The sequence below is a fragment of the Triticum aestivum genome, chromosome 4A (genome assembly GCF_018294505.1).
Source record: "Triticum aestivum cultivar Chinese Spring chromosome 4A, IWGSC CS RefSeq v2.1, whole genome shotgun sequence".
Classification (NCBI taxonomy): domain Eukaryota; kingdom Viridiplantae; phylum Streptophyta; class Magnoliopsida; order Poales; family Poaceae; genus Triticum; species Triticum aestivum.
In genome coordinates this window covers 35584333-35602768 of record NC_057803.1, presented here as the reverse complement: position 1 = coordinate 35602768, position 18436 = coordinate 35584333, and the positions used below count along the sequence as shown (strand labels likewise).

General features: G+C 44.1%; 2 protein-coding genes across 3 annotated transcripts; one reads left to right on the top strand and one right to left on the bottom strand.

Annotated features, from left to right (window-relative positions):
• Positions 1–586: 586 nt before the first annotated feature.
• LOC123084949 (uncharacterized) lies at positions 587–4344 on the bottom strand. 2 transcript variants are annotated; one of them, XR_006439471.1, is made up of 7 exons: positions 3982–4344; positions 3197–3485; positions 2771–2838; positions 2426–2654; positions 2199–2246; positions 1335–1417; positions 587–915 (listed from the first exon to the last, which is right to left on the bottom strand). XR_006439471.1 is itself a non-coding variant. In XM_044506490.1 (7 exons), exons 1-7 carry the CDS (start codon positions 4342–4344, stop codon positions 908–910), a joined length of 1137 nt encoding a protein of 378 aa, XP_044362425.1. In that variant the 3' UTR covers positions 587–907. The 2 variants fall into 2 exon arrangements, 1 of the variants encoding a protein (XP_044362425.1); XM_044506490.1 differs by having other exon boundaries at positions 2199–2295.
• A 59-nt stretch (positions 4345–4403) lies between these two features.
• Positions 4404–6183, top strand: LOC123084950 (uncharacterized). Its single transcript, XM_044506491.1, has 2 exons — positions 4404–5483; positions 5765–6183. Exon 1 carries the CDS (start codon positions 4404–4406, stop codon positions 5268–5270), a length of 867 nt encoding a protein of 288 aa, XP_044362426.1. The 3' UTR covers positions 5271–5483; positions 5765–6183.
• Positions 6184–18436: the final 12253 nt, after the last annotated feature.

Genomic DNA, 18436 nt, shown 5'->3' with positions numbered 1-18436 from the left:
GCTGGGATCAGGAGTAGGAGTAGAACATTTTGTTTGTTTATGTCTTTCATCATCATCGTGTACATAATAATCACTTCTGCTTCAGTACAACCCTTTTTAAACACATCCCTAAACACCTGATTTATTTAGAACTTCTAGTCTCCCTGCTCGGCTTTCTTGTTCCGAAGACAAACATGACTCAGATTTTTATGAGTGAAGTCTGTTTTAAACCTTATACTGGCAGAGCTAGTCGGGAATAAACATTAGACCCTTGTTTCCTTGAAACTATGTACTGATCCCGCCAATTTCAAGAATTGAGAAGAAGCAACATTAGAGAAATGAAACATGAACCAAGAACGGCGATGCCAAACAGCAAAGAGAGTCTTTGAAGTCTGTCTGGCTATTTTAGAACCCTCTGATCGTCTATAAATATTTTTATCATGTATATCAAGCAAAATGGAGTAGCAAAGCTATCGGTTGAACATGTTAGACACACAAAGGAACATATGAAACAGAGTATAAAGGAGTCCGGAAACCACAAGGAATGACTGATCCCATCAGCTGCATACCAGCAACAATGGAGAAAGCCAAAATCAAAGTGCACTCAGTTGTACAAACACAACCAAAAAGATTGGCATGATTTGGGTGCATAACATTGCTGATATCAATCCATGTGTGCTCGCTCAGGAGCAGGTTCATTAATCTTCATGACCAGGCAAGCTTTACAATGGGATCCATTCCCGTATGTTCTATCAATAACACTTCTAATCTTGCCAAAAGATATTACAACATGGGTATCGACTTGATCTTAACTAACCTCTACTATTATAATAACGAACAGGAAGACAAAACAGTTGTCAAGCTTCCACTTCCAGGAGTGCTTTTCTACACAACAATCTGGTCTTCAGTATATAAGTATCAGCAGCTCTCATTTACCTGAGACGCAAAATGTTAGATGGCGAAATGAGTAAAAACTGTTTTGTTTTTAACAAGCATCAAGACACGTTAGTGCGTTCAGGGCTATCATTGATGAATATAGGGTCTTTTCCCCGGATGAATAAAAGCAAGTATCAGTACTGTTGAAAGCGAAAACATCGTAGGGGTTGCTTATTCTGTAAGAAAATTATTACAAACCAGATATAATATAAAAGGTTGCTATGCCCTAAAAATTTAGTGCAGTTCCTATAGCGATGAAACAGAGGTCATTCTAAATATTACAGCATGAATTCTTTTGCAAACATCTTTTTCCCATAAGATCAGGGTACTGTCACAAGTTAAAATGTTCATCTGTGTAACTGCTAAAGGTAATAACAATATGTTGCACGGCACAATTCCTGGTCAAAATCAAAACGTACCATAGTTTTGGTGTTTCTTTGAGTAGTTATGGAAGGCTTTCACAATGGCGCCGTATTTCATTGATTTCAGAGGTCCCATATGCCTGGAAAGGAAATAATGGAGAGTTTTCAATGGTGGAAATAGATAGTGATATAAATTTACTCACTCACACTCCAGTTGGAATGATCTTATAACATGACTGAAGCATGGTTTTCTCTTCTCTACTTGTAACATTCAGAATCTAAAGTGGTATTCAGAATCTAAAATAATATCACCTATACTTTCAGGGGCAGCCAACTAAGCATGACAATTATATCAACTAGCTAAATGCCCACGCGTTGCCACGGAAAACTGCACATAAACACTAACGTGGGAGGCGACTGACGATTGGATGCAGGAGGGTCAAAGACGGGTGACAAATTGGACATTAACATTCTCATATATCTAACAAAAATTACATTGGATGCACTCTAATTAGCCAGCAAGAACATGTATAATTTTATAAAAGCATATAACAAATTCTGAAACTCTAGTATAATGTAACATTTGCTTAGTACTTTATGGGGATGGTATGCTAAGTTCAACTTTGCATTAATTGCGCAAAAGAGATTTACAATGTTAATGAAGGAAAAGTTAGGCAATAAATGGACTGAATGCATTTAGAGGAAAATATGAGAAATAATTTTCTTCCAAAGCAGCAAAATTTGAGTAGAATAAAACTCCAATCAACAGTATTTTTCTACCATATGTTAATATAAGTAGGTATGGACAAGAGTTATTTGTGTATCAAAGAATGATAGCATGTGATCTAAGTTCAGTATGACAGGTCCAACGTGACACCTAGAACTAGGAATACTATATTACTACCAGATGAGGAAACTTACATAATCTCAGTATACCGCAATCTCCATGTAGGAAAGCCTAAATGGCATCTGGCAGGACCATACACAAGTAGAAGATCAGGTTCTGGTCCAGCACAACCTAACATACAAGGCAGGCACTTAAGTACTCAACTGGAGTTGCAATGAAATAAATTATAAAACAACTAGAACATGATCCAGTAGTATATAAAATATATCATGCATAAAAAAGGGGACTTATTTAAGCGTACCTATGGATTTCAGTGCACTGGCCATGTCAGTTTCTGTAAATACTGGCTCATTTTTTACATTCACTTCACTTTTGACATCCTCTTGAGTATGGCTATCACCGTTTAAATAAGTGGAGCAAAGTAAGTTGGCTGCTTTAGCAATGCCCTCTTTGCCATCAGAACCAGAAATACACTCTATCGTCATCTGTTTCTGACAACAGTCTAAGGCTTTGATATTTGCACTGACATCCTACATATGGCCATAACCAATGGTTCATACAAACTATCAAAAACATAAACACTAGGGAATGGAAACACCGCGAAGCTTTTGATAGAAAACAAAGCAAGCTCAAGTCTGTAACTTACCAAATAATCTCCGGGATTGTTATCTCTTGAGCCATTCATACCAGGTTCAAACAATTTCTTCAGCACTCCTGTGTTGCAGTATAGAATAATAAAATACAGATCTTGTACACTGTTAAGTGTTCGTGCATAAATAAAATAAATATTAGAAGCTGAAATGTATGAGGCAGTATGGCTATTAGTCTTGTATTGTTCGGTTCTGCCCCTGCCCTCCAAATATGAATACAGCCCCTGTGTTGCTGCTTAATGTCTCTTGACTTCTACTTCCTCCGTCCCATAATATAGGACGTTTTTGCAAGCTAATATAGCTTGCAAAAACATCTTATATTATGCGACGGAGGGAGTATAACCATGTCCATTTTTGCAAGATAAATTTCAGACTGAAAGCAATAGTACCTACAAATTAGAATAGTGAACTCAGTGTCTTACCGTCAATGTCGTAGAGACATACATACTTCACACCAAGAGTTTTGAGCCAATATAACAGCTGATTGATCTTCACGGTATTCTTAGCTTCTCTGCTATCTACCACGATAGCGAGGTATTTGAGTTTCCCAAGTTGGAGATTCCGGTACTTCCACAACAACCCAGATGAAATAAGACAACACTCTAGATTGAAAATCAGATGAGAACATAAGCTTAAAAGGCTGATTGCTAAGTGGATGATGCACCAGAGCAAACCCAAAGTGAGCTTTATAATCATTGATGGTAGAGACATCTGCACAGAGAAACAAAACTTCTTAGCCAATTTCTCCCCCAGAATGAATTAATACGAAGATATGTATATTACCAAAAAGATAAGTAGTCATTTACTTTAAGTGGTATTGGAACCAAACCCATTTTTTGCGAAAGGAACCAAACCCTTAATACACTCCAATAATGAGATGGTCATCTCAATGACATCATGCATATTGCTTTGCATCCTAAATTTACTATTTATTTTCTAACTCTCATTCGCCAAACAAACACTAGCATGATGCCTGAAATATTTGAGTAAATAACTTAGGGGTTGGATCAATCTAAAATAGGGTTGTTGCAACAAGCAAGAAGTATTATAATGAAGATTGAAGCTTGACATGATTATAATTTTTTGTAGGACTTGTTAGAACAGGGTTGTGCTGTGTGTGTAGTTATCATATTGTATAGGGGCTTCTTTGCTTATTTCCCTTCATGTATATGTGCTGGCCTGTTGGCCCGATGGAATATAGGCTCACTTCATAACATGGTATAAGAGCTAGGGTTAGGTTCCCCAGCCGCCACCGCCGCCTCTGGTCGCCGCCGCCGCCGCGGCCGCCGCCGGCCGCCGCTCCTCTCTTCATCGAGCCTCTCCCCTCTTCTTCCTGGTAGCTGCTGCCGCCTGCTGGTCCAGGCCGCCGCCGTTCCAGGCCGCTGCTGCCGCCGTCCTTCCCGGCCGGCGCCGCCGCCTCAACGTGCTGCTGCTGCTCTTCAACGAGCTGCTGCTGCTGCTGCTCCTCTTCTCTGCTGCTGCTGCTGCTGCTCTTCTTCAACGAGCTGCTGCTGCTGCTCTTCAAAGTGCAGCTGCTGCTGCTCTTCTCCTCCTGGTCTGCTGCTGCCATCAAGCTGTGCCTCCTGCTGCTGCTGGTCTTCAACGAGCTGCTGTTGCTGCTCTGCTGCAATGGCGCCCTCCACCACCACCGGTGCTGTCCCAGTCCCACGATGTCCTGTTATCTTCAACGGACAGAACTACAGGGACTGGGTGCAGCACATGAAGCTGCACATGAGGGGCCAGCTGGTCTGGGAGCACCTCTCTGGTGCTCTGCCTTGTCCCCTGCTGCCCACTCCTCCAGCTGAGTTGGCCTTCCCTGTTGATGCCGATGAAACCAAGCAACGTGAGATGCTAGATGCTTTTGAAGAGGCCACTGAAGAGTATCAGAATCAACTCCACTTATACAAGCAATGGACAAATGATGATGCTCGAGCCTCTTCTATCTTGGTGAACAGCATGGATGTTGATCTCACCATGGATGTGGTGGCCCTTACCACTGCATATCAGATGTGGGAGCACCTTCGCCATCGCTATGAGTCTACAGGGGATGCCATGTATCTCTCTGTTGTTCGTCAAGAGCAACAACTACAACAGGGAGATGCTGCTGTGGATGATTTCTACAAGGAGATGTCGGCGGTGTGGCGCCAATTGGACTCTCTGGGAGCTGATGTTTGTCGCAGTTGTCAGTGTTGTGTGCGGCAACAAGCTAAGCTGGAGGTTCGTCGCCTCTACGACTTCCTCACTCGCCTCCGGCCGGAGTTCGAGCAGAGTCGTGCTCAGCTATTGGCACGCCATCCTCGGCTCTCTACTCTAGAGGCCCTTGCTGAGGTGCGATCTGAGGAGGTGCGCCTAGGGAGCACGGGCTTATTGCCATCCTCTTCAGAGTCCTGGCTGCCCGCGTTCCACCACCGCTGCCTGGTGTGCCCTCTTCTACACAGGTGGCAGCAACCTCCACTAGTGCTTTCTGCAACTACTGCAAGCAGGATGGTCACATGATCACGGAGTGCATCAAGAGGAGGAAACAGGGTCGCCGTGGTGGCCGTCCTCAAAAGGACTCGGGAGGCTCCTCTAATTCTCGTGAGGGCTCCCTTGAGAAGGTTCACCAGGAGATGCTCACCTTGCTGCGCCGCCTTACTGCTTCTGCACCATCCTCAGGTTCTGCTGGTTCTGCTGGTCAGACGTCTGGTCCACCACCGCACTCTTCGTCAGGTACATCTTTGCCCTGGATTCTTGATTCTGGGGCCTCCTTCCACATGACACCACACAGAGATCATCTTTGTGCTGTCAATTCCGTGCCTTCTCCTCTTACAGTTCAGACTGCAGATGGCACTTCTCTTTCTGTTGCCGCAAGAGGGACTCTTTCCACGTCTTCTTTTCATGTCCCTGCTGTTTCTCATGTTCCTAAACTGACTATGCAACTTCTATCTGCTGGTCAACTTACTGACTTGGGTTGTCGTGTTATTCTGGATTCTGACTCTTGTTGTGTTCAGGATCGTCGTACGGGGACTCTGGTTGGGATCGGTCCTCGGCGCCATGACTCTCAGCGCCTTTGGGAGCTCGATTGGCTGCGCCTTCCTTCCGCTGCGTCCTCTAGCCAGTCGGACATCACCACCCCTTTTGCTTCAGCTGCCACCTCCACCACATCCTTCGCTCAGTGGCATCATCGATTGGGTCACATTTGTGGCTCCCGCTTGTCTTCTTTGGTTAGGAGTGGTGTTCTAGGGTCTGTATCTGGTGATAGTTCACTAACTTGTATGGGTTGTAAGCTTGGCAAGCAGATACAACTTCCATATCCCTCTAGTAATTCTGTTTCTCAACGACCTTTTGAACTTGTTCACTCTGATGTATGGGGTCCTGCCCCCTTTGTTTCGAAAGGGGGTCACAAATATTATATAATTTTCATTGATGATTTTTCTCGCCACACTTGGATCTACTTTATGTCATCTCGTAGTCAAGTGCTTCAAATTTACAAGTCGTTTGCTACCATGGTTCGCACTCAGTATGATTCCTCTGTTCGAGTTTTTCGTGCTGATTCGGCTGGCGAGTACTTATCTCGTGCGCTTCGTGGTTTCCTTGCTGAACAGGGTACCCTTCCTCAGTATTCCTGTCCTGGTGCACACGCTCAATATGGGGTGGCTGAACGCAAACATCGTCACGTCCTTGAGACTGCTCGGGCTCTTCTTTTATCTTCTGCTGTTCCCCCGCACTTTTGGGCTGAGGCTGTCTCTACCCCTGTTTATCTCATTAATATTCAGCCTTCTGTTGCTCTTCAGGGAGGGATACCAGTTGATCATCTAGGTGATGGTCCAGCTGATTATAGTGGTCTACGCATGTTTGGTTGTGCCTGTTTTGTTCTTCTCCACCCTCATGAACGCACCAAATTGACTGCTCAATCTGTTGAATGTGTTTTCCTTGGCTACAGTTTGGAGCACAAAGGTTACCGTTGCTGGGACCCTATTGCTCGAAGACTGAGAATCTCCAAAGATGTCACTTTTGATGAGTCTCGCTCCTTCTACCCTCGTCATTCTTCTACTGCCACAACCGAGTCGTTAGTCGAGCCTCTCTCTTTTTTGACTCTACCTGATTCTTCACCTTTATCGTCACCTGGTAGGTCCACTCCTAGCCTTTCACCTGTGTCTGCTCATGAGCTTCAGCTTACACAGGATGAGGTTTCTATTCCTGACTCTCCTACTCGGGTTGAGCCATCCACTCTCTCTCCTTTTCCTTTTACCTACTCCCGTCGTGCTCAACACCCTTCTCCCTCTGATGCGCCACCTTCCACTTCCCCTCTCTCTCCGCTTCCTTTTGTCTACTCCCGTCGTGCTCGGCACCCTTCTCCCTCGGATGCGCCCACTTCCACTTCCACTCCTTCCCTGTTGGGTCCCATTCCTTCAGAACCACCTACCCCTCCTGCTCCTCGGTATAATCTGCGTGATCGCCACACTCTCCAGCCTCCTGCGTACTATGTTGCTGCTGCTACCACTCTTGTTGAGCCGTCTACGTATCGTGAGGCTGCTGCTCATTCTGAATGGCAGCATGCTATGGCAGAGGAAATTCATGCTCTTGAGCGCACAGGCACTTCGGACCTTGTACCCCTGCCTACAGGCGTTAGACCCATCACTTGCAAATGGGTCTACAAGGTTAAGACACATTCAGATGGTTCTCTCGTGCGCTACAAAGCTCGTCTTGTTGCGCGTGGCTTCCAGCAGGAGTATGGTCGTGACTATGATGAGACTTTTGCTCCTGTTGCTCACATGACCACTGTTCGCACTCTTTTGGCTGTTGCTGCTGTTCGGCAGTGGTCCATCTCTCAATTAGATGTCAAGAATGCCTTCTTGAATGGTGAGCTGCGGGAAGTGGTCTATATGCAGCCGCCTCCTGGCTATACTGTCTCTGATGGCACTGTCTGTCGCCTTCGGCGCGCTCTTTACGGGCTAAAACAAGCTCCTCGTACCTGGTTTGAGCGTTTCTCCGCCGTCATCACAAGGATCGGGTTCTCTGCTAGTGTTCATGATCCTGCTCTGTTTATTCACACTTCTCCTCGCGGTCGCACCCTTTTACTACTCTATGTTGATGACATGATTATCACAGGGGCTGACCACCAATTCATTGATTTTGTGAAGAAACATCTACATGAGCAATTCTTGATGACTGATTTGGGTTCTCTTCGCTACTTTCTTGGACTTGAGATCATTTCTTCCCCTGAGGGTATTTATCTCTCTCAAGAGAAGTACATCCAAGATCTTCTCACTCGTGCCTGCCTCACTGATCAGCGCACGGTTGACACTCCTATGGAGTTTGGTCTCCATCTTCGTCCTGGTGAGGGTGAACCCCTTGCAGATCCCACACGCTACCGCCATCTTGTTGGGAGCCTTGTCTATCTAGGCATCACTCGTCCTGACATTTCTTATGCTGTGCACATTCTAAGTCAGTTTGTCTCTGCTCCCACTCAACTTCACTACAGTCACCTTCTTCGTGTTCTTCGTTACCTTCGTGGTACCGTGACTCGTCGCTTATTCTTCCCTCGCTCCAGCTCTCTTCAGCTTCAGGCCTACTGTGATGCTACCTGGGCCAGCGATCCCACTGATCGCCGCTCTCTCTCTGCCTATTGTGTTTTTCTTGGCTCCTCCCTGATTGCCTGGAAGACCAAGAAGCAGAATGCTGTATCTCGCTCCAGTGCTGAGGCTGAGCTGCGAACTATGGCGTCCGTGACTGCAGAAATTACTTGGCTACGATGGCTTCTTCAGGATTTTGGTGTTTCCACTGCTACACCGACCCCTCTGCTCTCCGACAGCACTGGGGCACTCAGCATTGCCCGTGATCCTGTTAAGCATGAGCTCACCAAGCACATCGGTGTTGATGCCTCCTACACTCGTTCTCAGGTGCAAGACAGAATTGTGGCCCCTCAGTATGTGCCCTCGGAGCTTCAGCTTGCTGATTTTCTGACGAAAGCTCAGACACGGTCCCAACACAGCTTTTTCCTGTCCAAACTCGGTGTCCAAGATCCCCCTTGAGTTTGAAGGGGGGTGTTAGAACAGGGTTGTGCTGTGTGTGTAGTTATCATATTGTATAGGGGCTTCTTTGCTTATTTCCCTTCATGTATATGTGCTGGCCTGTTGGCCCGATGGAATATAGGCTCACTTCATAACAGGACTAAGTGAACTGAACTTCAGCTAAGATCATAGAAAGTATAGGAGCAAATCAACGGTTAAAGATCATCAGAAATATGGCAAAGAGGCGACTCACTTCAGGTAATATCACAAAAATATAGGACTAAATCAGAAGTTAAGCTTTCAGCTCAGATCGTACAAAATAAGGAAAAGAGACAACTCAGAGAAGTCTTCTTAGTCAAGCGATTCGGTCGCACTATATATAGAAACCAAAGAAAACTACTGCAAAGAAGCTAAGGTACTGTTTATGCGTAATCTTCCTTTCGCTCACAAGAACAATGAATAACTTGTCTACAAGAACATAAACTACTCACTGCTGCGTTTCTGCACTATTATTATAGCTACCCACCACTATTCGCAGCAAGTATTCAGTCCCCAGGTTTTAGCCTCTCCTCAAACCAATCACTATATATAAGAGGGAAATGAAGCTAACAACAGTTGCAAGGGGAAGAATGAAATTCACCAGTTTAAATACATGTGGAGGAGGCTTATTCACGATTATGGGGGTCTCATTGGCCACAAATGCCTCCCTGCACCAAGAACCACGAGATTGATATTTTCAAGAAAGGACGAAGAGGACATCGTAGATGCAAACGACCTGTGCACAGTACAATTTTTGGATGTTCAAAGAAAAGGAAGAAGAGGACATTGTACAAACAACGGCTTATGCGAAGAGGAGTTTCTGGAAGAAGAGGACATCGTGCATATACAACGACCTATGCAAATAACAAATTTTGGAAGTTGAACTAAATTTATTATTTCTGAACGAGGGATCAATCAGGTAATATTCGTTCAATGCTAAAATGGCACAGGGGAAATGGAAACAGGAGCAGAGGACAAGCAAGGAAATCTGACATGGCCTTGGTACCCATGGTAGCCGCAGCTAGCTGGGCTGAGAGAGATGGGGAGGAAGCAGCCGAAGGATCAAGAACCAGGAGCACGCTATCAAATTGGAGAAACCGAGTTCGTGGCCGGGCTGAGGAAGAACTACGATCGCACAAAAGCTATAAGATTTGCCTTATCAAAGGCGAGCTATCACGTACTACTGATGCTGATATTGACCTTTGCTGTCTGCTTGCTTTCTGAAAGTTTATTCGAAGTTCTCCACGCACACACAAAAAGAAAAAGCTTATTCGAAGCTTGAGCCACTAATAATTGATGCCGACGGCATAATTGCAGGCAGTACGTGTACGTGCTTGGGCATTTGCACACGTGTGAGATCAAGCGGACAGTTGCCGACGTGATAGTACTAGAATAATTGAAAGGCGGGTACAGTACTTTGATTCGTGCGGACGGACGGTGCAGACAGCGAGGCGAGGCGAGGATAAACTAGTCGGCGTCTCTTGCCACGCATTTGGGCGAACACCTACCGTGCGGCTCCACGAGAAGCTCACCGTTTCAATGGGGATGAGAGATGGAAGGGTGGGATTGGGAGACTTGCCTGAGCGTGCCGCCGGTCGAAGCGAGCGACGCCGTCGCTGCCGCGCTTCCCCCAGGCCCGGCGGCGTCACGGCCGCATCGGCACCGAGGTGCGGTGCTGTGCCGACGGACGCGGCTGCGGCGGCCGGGCAAGAGCGGAGTAGTCGGTCGGCTACCCCTGAATTCACGATCTGGACCCGGCGAAACTCGAAGGGTTGAAGAACAGCGACCGAATTTTGCTTGACCAGAAAAGACTGAAGCTGTGGGCCTTAAAAGCCTTTCTCCCCAGATGCAGCAACGCTGGGCTGGCCTGACAGTCAAATGGGCCTGGCCGGTTTGGAACTTTGAAACCACTTCCGGCCCAAATGCAAAACCACACGAACTTTGCGACCACTTACGGCCCAAATGCAGAAACAGATACTCAACCCACTTTTGGTAGGGTGCATAAAAGATGCATGAGGGCAAAATTTTCCTACTCAACCCTTTTTTTGTGTTTGGTAGTCTGCACGGGGCATTTTTAGCATGCATTAGCTCATCCCAAATACCCTCGTACAGTAGCATGCATGGACAGAGAACACCCCATTAGTCCTTGGCTGGTCAACATGCACGCGCAAAGCGAGCGACGACGTGTTTCAAAAAATGTTTGTAAACTAAAAATTTGTTTATGTTTTCAAAAAAAATTATATTTTAAAAAAAATTCAGATTCTAAAATTTTGTTTTAAAATTTTCAATAAGATTAAATTCTAAAAAAAATTAAATTTTTTAAAAAGTATTCAGAATTTCAACTTTTAAAAAATTTCAGAAAATGTCCAAATTCTAAAATTTATTTAAGTATTCAAAAAATGTTCAAAAATTGTGTTCGTGTTTTAAAAAATTCTTCACAATTTTTTTTTAAAATAACCCTTTCAAAAAATATATTTGGAATTTAAAATTGTTCAGCATGTCTAAACAGATGCAAGTTGTTAAAGAAAGTCTTAGCTCAACATGTCTCAGCATATACACCATTATCAAATAACAGCAAATGCATGTACTCAGCATATCTATATTGAGCATGTATAAGAGGAGAACAACCATGATAGGTTGAGAATGCTATCAAACACACTGTAACAAGATGTGGGGTTTGGAGCCATCCATTTGCTGCCGCAAAAGGAAGCGGATCGATCTATCCGAATGCGCTTCGAGCGGTGTCGTGCTGAGGCATTGTTATCACGGGCTTTACAAATAGGTTGCCTTCGTGTTGTTAATTTCATAATTCAGTGGATCTGGTATGCACCACAATAGTGGAGAAATGGTATGTTTCTGTTTGATGTCCCTATCTTGGACAACACTATCACGCACTATTTGTTTTGCCCACAATTTTCATCATGTATTGTATTGTATTGTATTTGTATTGACCTCAGGATGCCCATGTAGTTTTGTATTTTCCCAAATAAGTGCAAAAGATATTCTTTAGTGTAGAATCTATCTTTTATGACGCTTTGTGCACCGCATTATTGCAACATAATCACTCGTGCCCTTGTCGAAAAGCACCGGCGTAATGCAGAAAGGGAACAAGAAACCTTTTGGTAAGCACAGATGTGTTGGTTACACGTACATAATGCACACTGCAAACAAGAAACTTTTCACAAGCAGAAAATATGTCGGTTTGGGATAGCTCACAGGTGGTGCAGGTGCCATAGTACCGATCTGAACATGATGAATAACATCTACAAGACTTATTGACAGGATAATTTTTGTAAGAGAACTAACTGGGAGGTAATACTCCTAGCATCTTTTAAGGCAAGATATTGTTCGACACACTTATAATGTCACGCTGCTTTTGCCACTGCCATTGAATTGATGGCATGCTTCTGTCCATAAAAATTTAGCACTCAGTGATTTTGAAGGTGTGCTAGCGAGAATGACGTCTCAGGTACTCCAAACGCTGAAAGGAAACTGAAAGGGAGCAGACGGCAGAGAGAGAGAGAGAAAGAGAGGTTGTTAACATTACTATCATATAGTGGGATTGTTGCACACAGGCATTTGTGCAGCCTTACAAGGCAAGGCAACTAGTGACACTGAAACGACAGTTGCCGATCACTGAAACGACAATTGTCCTATCTAAGTGTGAGTGTAGAATACTTTATTCTACATCTTAGTAACGCTACATCCGAAATCTAATAATCAGTATATTAAATGCTATGATTTGATTTTTTTTAATATCCAAGTTTCTGATTTACTATTGTAAAAAAATGTATAGTGATTTTTTTGATAATGTAATAAATTGGATTTTTTTTGACAATGTAGCAAATTAGAAATTTGTATAGTAAAAATAAATATTTTTGAATTACCAAATTTAGTATACGGAGTTACTAGATTTTGTATGTGGTGTTACTAGGGGTAGGGGTGTACAATAAGTCATTCTATACTCACGCTTAGAATAACGCTACTGTATATATATACATAGTTTAGGATTTTCTATCATACAAACCTAGTTAAGGTTTTGATTGAAGGAAATATGCCCTAGAGGCAATAATAAAGTTATTATTTATTTCCTTATAATCATGATAAATGTTTATTATTCATGCTAGAATTGTATTTTCCGGAAACATAATACATGTGTGAATACATAGACAAACAGAGTGTCACTAGTATGCCTCTACTTGACTAGCTCATTAATCAAAGATGGTTATGTTTCCTAACCATGAACAATGAGTTGTTATTTGATTAACGAGGTCACATCATTAGTAGAATGATCTGATTGACATGACCCATTCCATTAGCTTAGCACCTGATCGTTTAGTATGTTGCTATTGCTTTCTTCATGACTTATACATGTTCCTACGACTATGAGATTATGCAACTCCCGTTTACCGGAGGAACACTTTGGGTACTACCAAACGTCACAACGTAAATGGGTGATTATAAAGGAGTACTACAGGTGTCTCCAATGGTCGATGTTGGGTTGGCGTATTTCGAGATTAGGATTTGTCACTCCGATTGTCGGAGAGGTATCTCTGGGCCCTCTCGGTAATACACATCACATAAGCCTTGCAAGCATTACAACTAATATTTTAGTTGTGAGATGATGTATTACGGAACGAGTAAAGAGACTTGCCGTTAACGAGATTGAACTAGGTATTGGATACCGACGATCGAATCTCGGGCAAGTAACATACCGATGACAAAGGGAACAACGTATGTTGTTATGCGGTCTGACCGATAAAGATCTTCGTAGAATATGTAGGAGCCAATATGGGCATCCAGGTCCCGCTATTGGTTATTGACCAGAGACATGTCTCGGTCATGTCTACATTGTTCTCGAACCCGTAGGGTCCGCACGCTTAAGGTTACGATGACAGTTATATTATGAGTTTATGCATTTTGATGTACCGAAGGTTGTTCGGAGTCCCGGATGTGATCACGGACATGACGAGGAGTCTCGAAATGGTCGAGACGTAAAGATTGATATATTGGAAGCCTATGTTTGGACATCGGAAGTGTTCCGGGTGAAATCGGGATTTTACCGGGTTACCGGGAGGTTACCGGAACCCCCCGGGAGCCATATGGGCCATCATGGGCCTTAGTGGAAAGGAGAAAGGGGCAGCCCAAGGTGGCTGCGCCTCTTTCCCCTCCCCTAGTCCTATTAGGACTAGGAGAAGGTGGCCGGCCCCCCTCTCTCCCTTCCCCTCCGAGGAATCCTAGTTGGACTAGGATTGGGGGGAGGAATCCTACTCCCAGAGGGAGTAGGACTCTCCTGCGCCTCCCTCTTTGGCCGGCCAGCCTCCCCTCCTCTCCTCCTTTATATACGGAGGCAGGGGCACCTCTAAACACACAAGTTGACACAAGTTGATCCACGTGATCGATTCCTTAGCCGTGTGCGGTGCCCCCTGCCACCATATTCCTCGATAATACTGTAGCGGAGTTTAGGCGAAGCCCTGCTGCTGTAGTTCATCAAGATCGTCACCACGCCGTCGTGCTGACGAAACTCTTCCCCGACACTTTGCTGGATCGGAGTTCGGGGATCGTCATCGAGCTGAACGTGTGCTCGAACTCGGAGGTGCCGTAGTTTCGGTGCTTGATCGGTTGGATCGTGAAGACGTACGACTACTTCCTCTACGTCGTGTCATTGCTTCCGCAGTCGGTCTGCGTTGGGTACGTAGACAACACTCTCCTCTCGTTGCTATGCATCACATGATCCTGTGTGCGCGTAGGAAATTTTTTTGAAATTACTACGAAACCCAACAGTGGCATCCGAGCCTAGGTTAATGATGTTGATGTTATATGCACGAGTAGAACACAAGTGAGTTGTGGACGATACAAGTCATACTGCCTACCAGCATGTCATATTTTGGTTCAGCGGTATTGTTGGACGAGACGACCCGGACCAACCTTACGCGTACGCTTACGCGAGACCGGTTCCCTCGACGTGCTTTGCACAGAGATGGCTTGCGGGCGACTGCCTCTCCAACTTTAGTTGAACCAAGTATGGCTACGCCCGGTCCTTGCGAAGGTTAAAACGGAGTCTATTTGACAAACTATCGTTGTGGTTTTGATGCGTAGGTGAGATTGGTTCTTACTTAAGCCCGTAGCAGCCACGTAAAACATGCAACAACAAAGTAGAGGACGTCTAACTTGTTTTTGCAGGGCATGTTGTGATGTGATATGGTCAAGGCATGATGCTGAATTTTATTGTATGAGATGATCATGTTTTGTAACCAAGTTATCGGCAACTGGCAGGAGCCATATGGTTGTCGCTTTATTGTATGCAATGCAATCGCGATGTAATGCTTTACTTTATTACTAAACGGTAGTGATAGTCGTGGAAGCATAAGATTGGCGAGACGACAACGATGCTACGATGGAGATCAAGGTGTCGCGCCGGTGACGATGGTGATCATGACGGTGCTTCGGAGATGGAGATCACAAGCACAAGATAATGATGGCCATATCATATCACTTATATTGATTGCATGTGATGTTTATCTTTTTATGCATCTTATCTTGCTTTGATTGACGGTAGCATTATAAGATGATCTCTCACTAAATTATCAAGAAGTGTTCTCCCTGAGTATGCACCGTTGCAAAAGTTCTTCGTGCTGAGACACCACGTGATGATCGGGTGTGATAGGCTCTACGTTCAAATACAACGGGTGCAAAACAGTTGCGCACGCAGAATACTCAGGTTAAACTTGACGAGCCTAGCATATGCAGATATGGCCTCGGAACACGGAGACCGAAAGGTCGAGCGTGAATCATATAGTAGATATGATCAACATAATGATGTTCACCGATGAAACTACTCCATCTCACGTGATGATCGGACATGGTTTAGTTGATTTGGATCACGTGATCACTTAGAGGATTAGAGGGATGTCTATCTAAGTGGGAGTTCTTTAATAATATGATTAATTGAACTTAAAATTTATCATGAACTTAGTCCCAGATAGTATCTTGCTTGTTTATGTTGATTGTAGATAGATGGCTCGTGCTGTTGTTCCGTTAAATTTTAATGCGTTCCTTGAGAAAGCAAAGTTGAAAGATGATGGTAGCAATTACACGGACTGGGTCCGTAACTTGAGGATTATCCTCATTGCTGCACAGAAGAATTACGTCCTGGAAGCACCGCTGGGTGCCAGGCCTGCTGCTGGAGCAACGCCAGATGTTATGAACGTCTGGCAGAGCAAAGCTGATGACTACTCGATAGTTCAGTGTGCCATGCTTTACGGCTTAGAATCGGGACTTCAACGACGTTTTGAACGTCATGGAGCATATGAGATGTTCCAGGAGTTGAAGTTAATATTTCAAGCAAATGCCCGGATTGAGAGATATGAAGTCTCCAATAAGTTCTATAGCTGCAAGATGGAAGAGAACAGTTCTGTCAGTGAGCATATACTCAAAATGTCTGGGTATAATAATCACTTGATTCAATTGGGAGTTAATCTTCCAGATGATTGCGTCATTGACAGAATTCTCCAATCACTGCCACCAAGCTACAAGAGCTTCGTGATGAACTATAATATGCAAGGGATGAACAAGACTATTCCCGAGCTCTTCGCAATGCTAAAAGCTGCGGAGGTAGAAATCAAGAAGGAGCATCAAGTGTTGATGGTTAACAAGACCACTAGTTTCAAGAAAAAGGGCAAAGGGAAGAAAAAGGGGAACTTCAAAAAGAACGGCAAGCAAGTTGCTGCTCAAGAGAAGAAACCCAAGTCTAGACCTAAGCCTGAAACTGAGTGCTTCTACTGCAAGCAGACTGGTCACTGGAAGCGGAACTGCCCCAAGTATTTGGCGGATAAGAAGGATGGCAAGGTGAACAAAGGTATATGTGATATACATGTTATTGATGTGTACCTTACCAATGCTCGCAGTAGCACCTGGGTATTTGATACTGGTTCTGTTGCTAATATTTGCAACTCGAAACAGGGACTACAGAATAAGCGGGCACTGGCAAAGGACGAGGTGACGATGCGCGTGGGAAACGGTTCCAAAGTCGATGTGATCGCGGTCGGCACGCTACCTCTACATCTACCTTCGGGATTAATATTAGACCTAAATAATTGTTATTTGGTGCCAGCGTTGAGCATGAACATTATATCTGGATCTTGTTTAATGCGAGACGGTTATTCATTTAAATCAGAGAATAATGGTTGTTCTATTTATATGAGTAATATCTTTTATGGTCATGCACCCTTGAAGAGTGGTCTATTCTTACTAAATCTCGATAGTAGTAATACACATATTCATAATGTTGAAACCAAAAGATACAGAGTTGATAATGAAAGTGCAACTTATTTGTGGCACTGTCGTTTAGGTCATATCGGTGTAAAACGCATGAAGAAACTCCATACTAATGGACTTTTGGAACCACTTGATTATGAATCACTTGGTACTTGCGAACCGTGCCTCATGGGCAAGATGACTAAAACACCGTTCTCCGGTACTATGGAGAGAGCAACAGATTTGTTGGAAATCATACATACCGATGTATGTGGTCCGATGAATATTGAGGCTCGTGGCGGATATCGTTATTTTCTCACCTTCACAGATGATTTGAGCAGATATGGATATATCTACTTAATGAAGCATAAGTCTGAAACATTTGAAAAGTTCAAAGAATTTCAGAGTGAAGTTGAAAATCATCGTAACAAGAAAATAAAGTTTCTACGATCTGATCGTGGAGGAGAATATTTGAGTTACGAGTTTGGTGTACATTTGAAAAACTGTGGAATAGTTTCGCAACTCACGCCCCCCGGAACACCACAGCGTAATGGTGTGTCCGAACGTCGTAATCGTACTTTACTAGATATGGTGCGATCTATGATGTCTCTTACAGATTTACCGCTATCATTTTGGGGATATGCTTTAGAGACGGCCGCATTCACGTTAAATAGGGCACCATCAAAATCCGTTGAGACGACGCCTTATGAACTATGGTTTGGCAAGAAACCAAAGTTGTCGTTTCTTAAAGTTTGGGGCTGCGATGCTTATGTGAAAAAGCTTCAACCTGATAAGCTCGAACCCAAATCGGAGAAATGTGTATTCATAGGATACCCAAAGGAAACTGTTGGGTACACCTTCTATCACAGATCCGAAGGCAAAACATTTGTTGCTAAGAATGGATCATTTCTAGAGAAGGAGTTTCTCTCGAAAGAAGTGAGTGGGAGGAAAGTAGAACTTGACGAGGTAACTGTACCTGCTCCCTTACTGGAAAGTAGTTCATCACAGAAAACTGTTTCAGTGACACCTACACCAGTTAGTGAGGAAGCCAATGATAATGATCATGAAACTTCAGATCAAGATACTACTGAACTTCGTAGATCAACCAGAGTAAGATCCGCACCAGAGTGGTACGGTAATCCTGTTCTGGAGGTCATGCTACTAGATCATGATGAACCTACGAACTATGAAGAAGCGATGGTGAGCCCAGATTCCGCAAAGTGGCTAGAAGCCATGAAATCTGAGATGGGATCCATGTATGAGAACAAAGTATGGACTTTGGTTGACTTGCCCGATGATCGGCAAGCGATTGAGAATAAATGGATCTTTAAGAAGAAGACTGACGCTGATGGTAATGTTACTGTCTACAAAGCT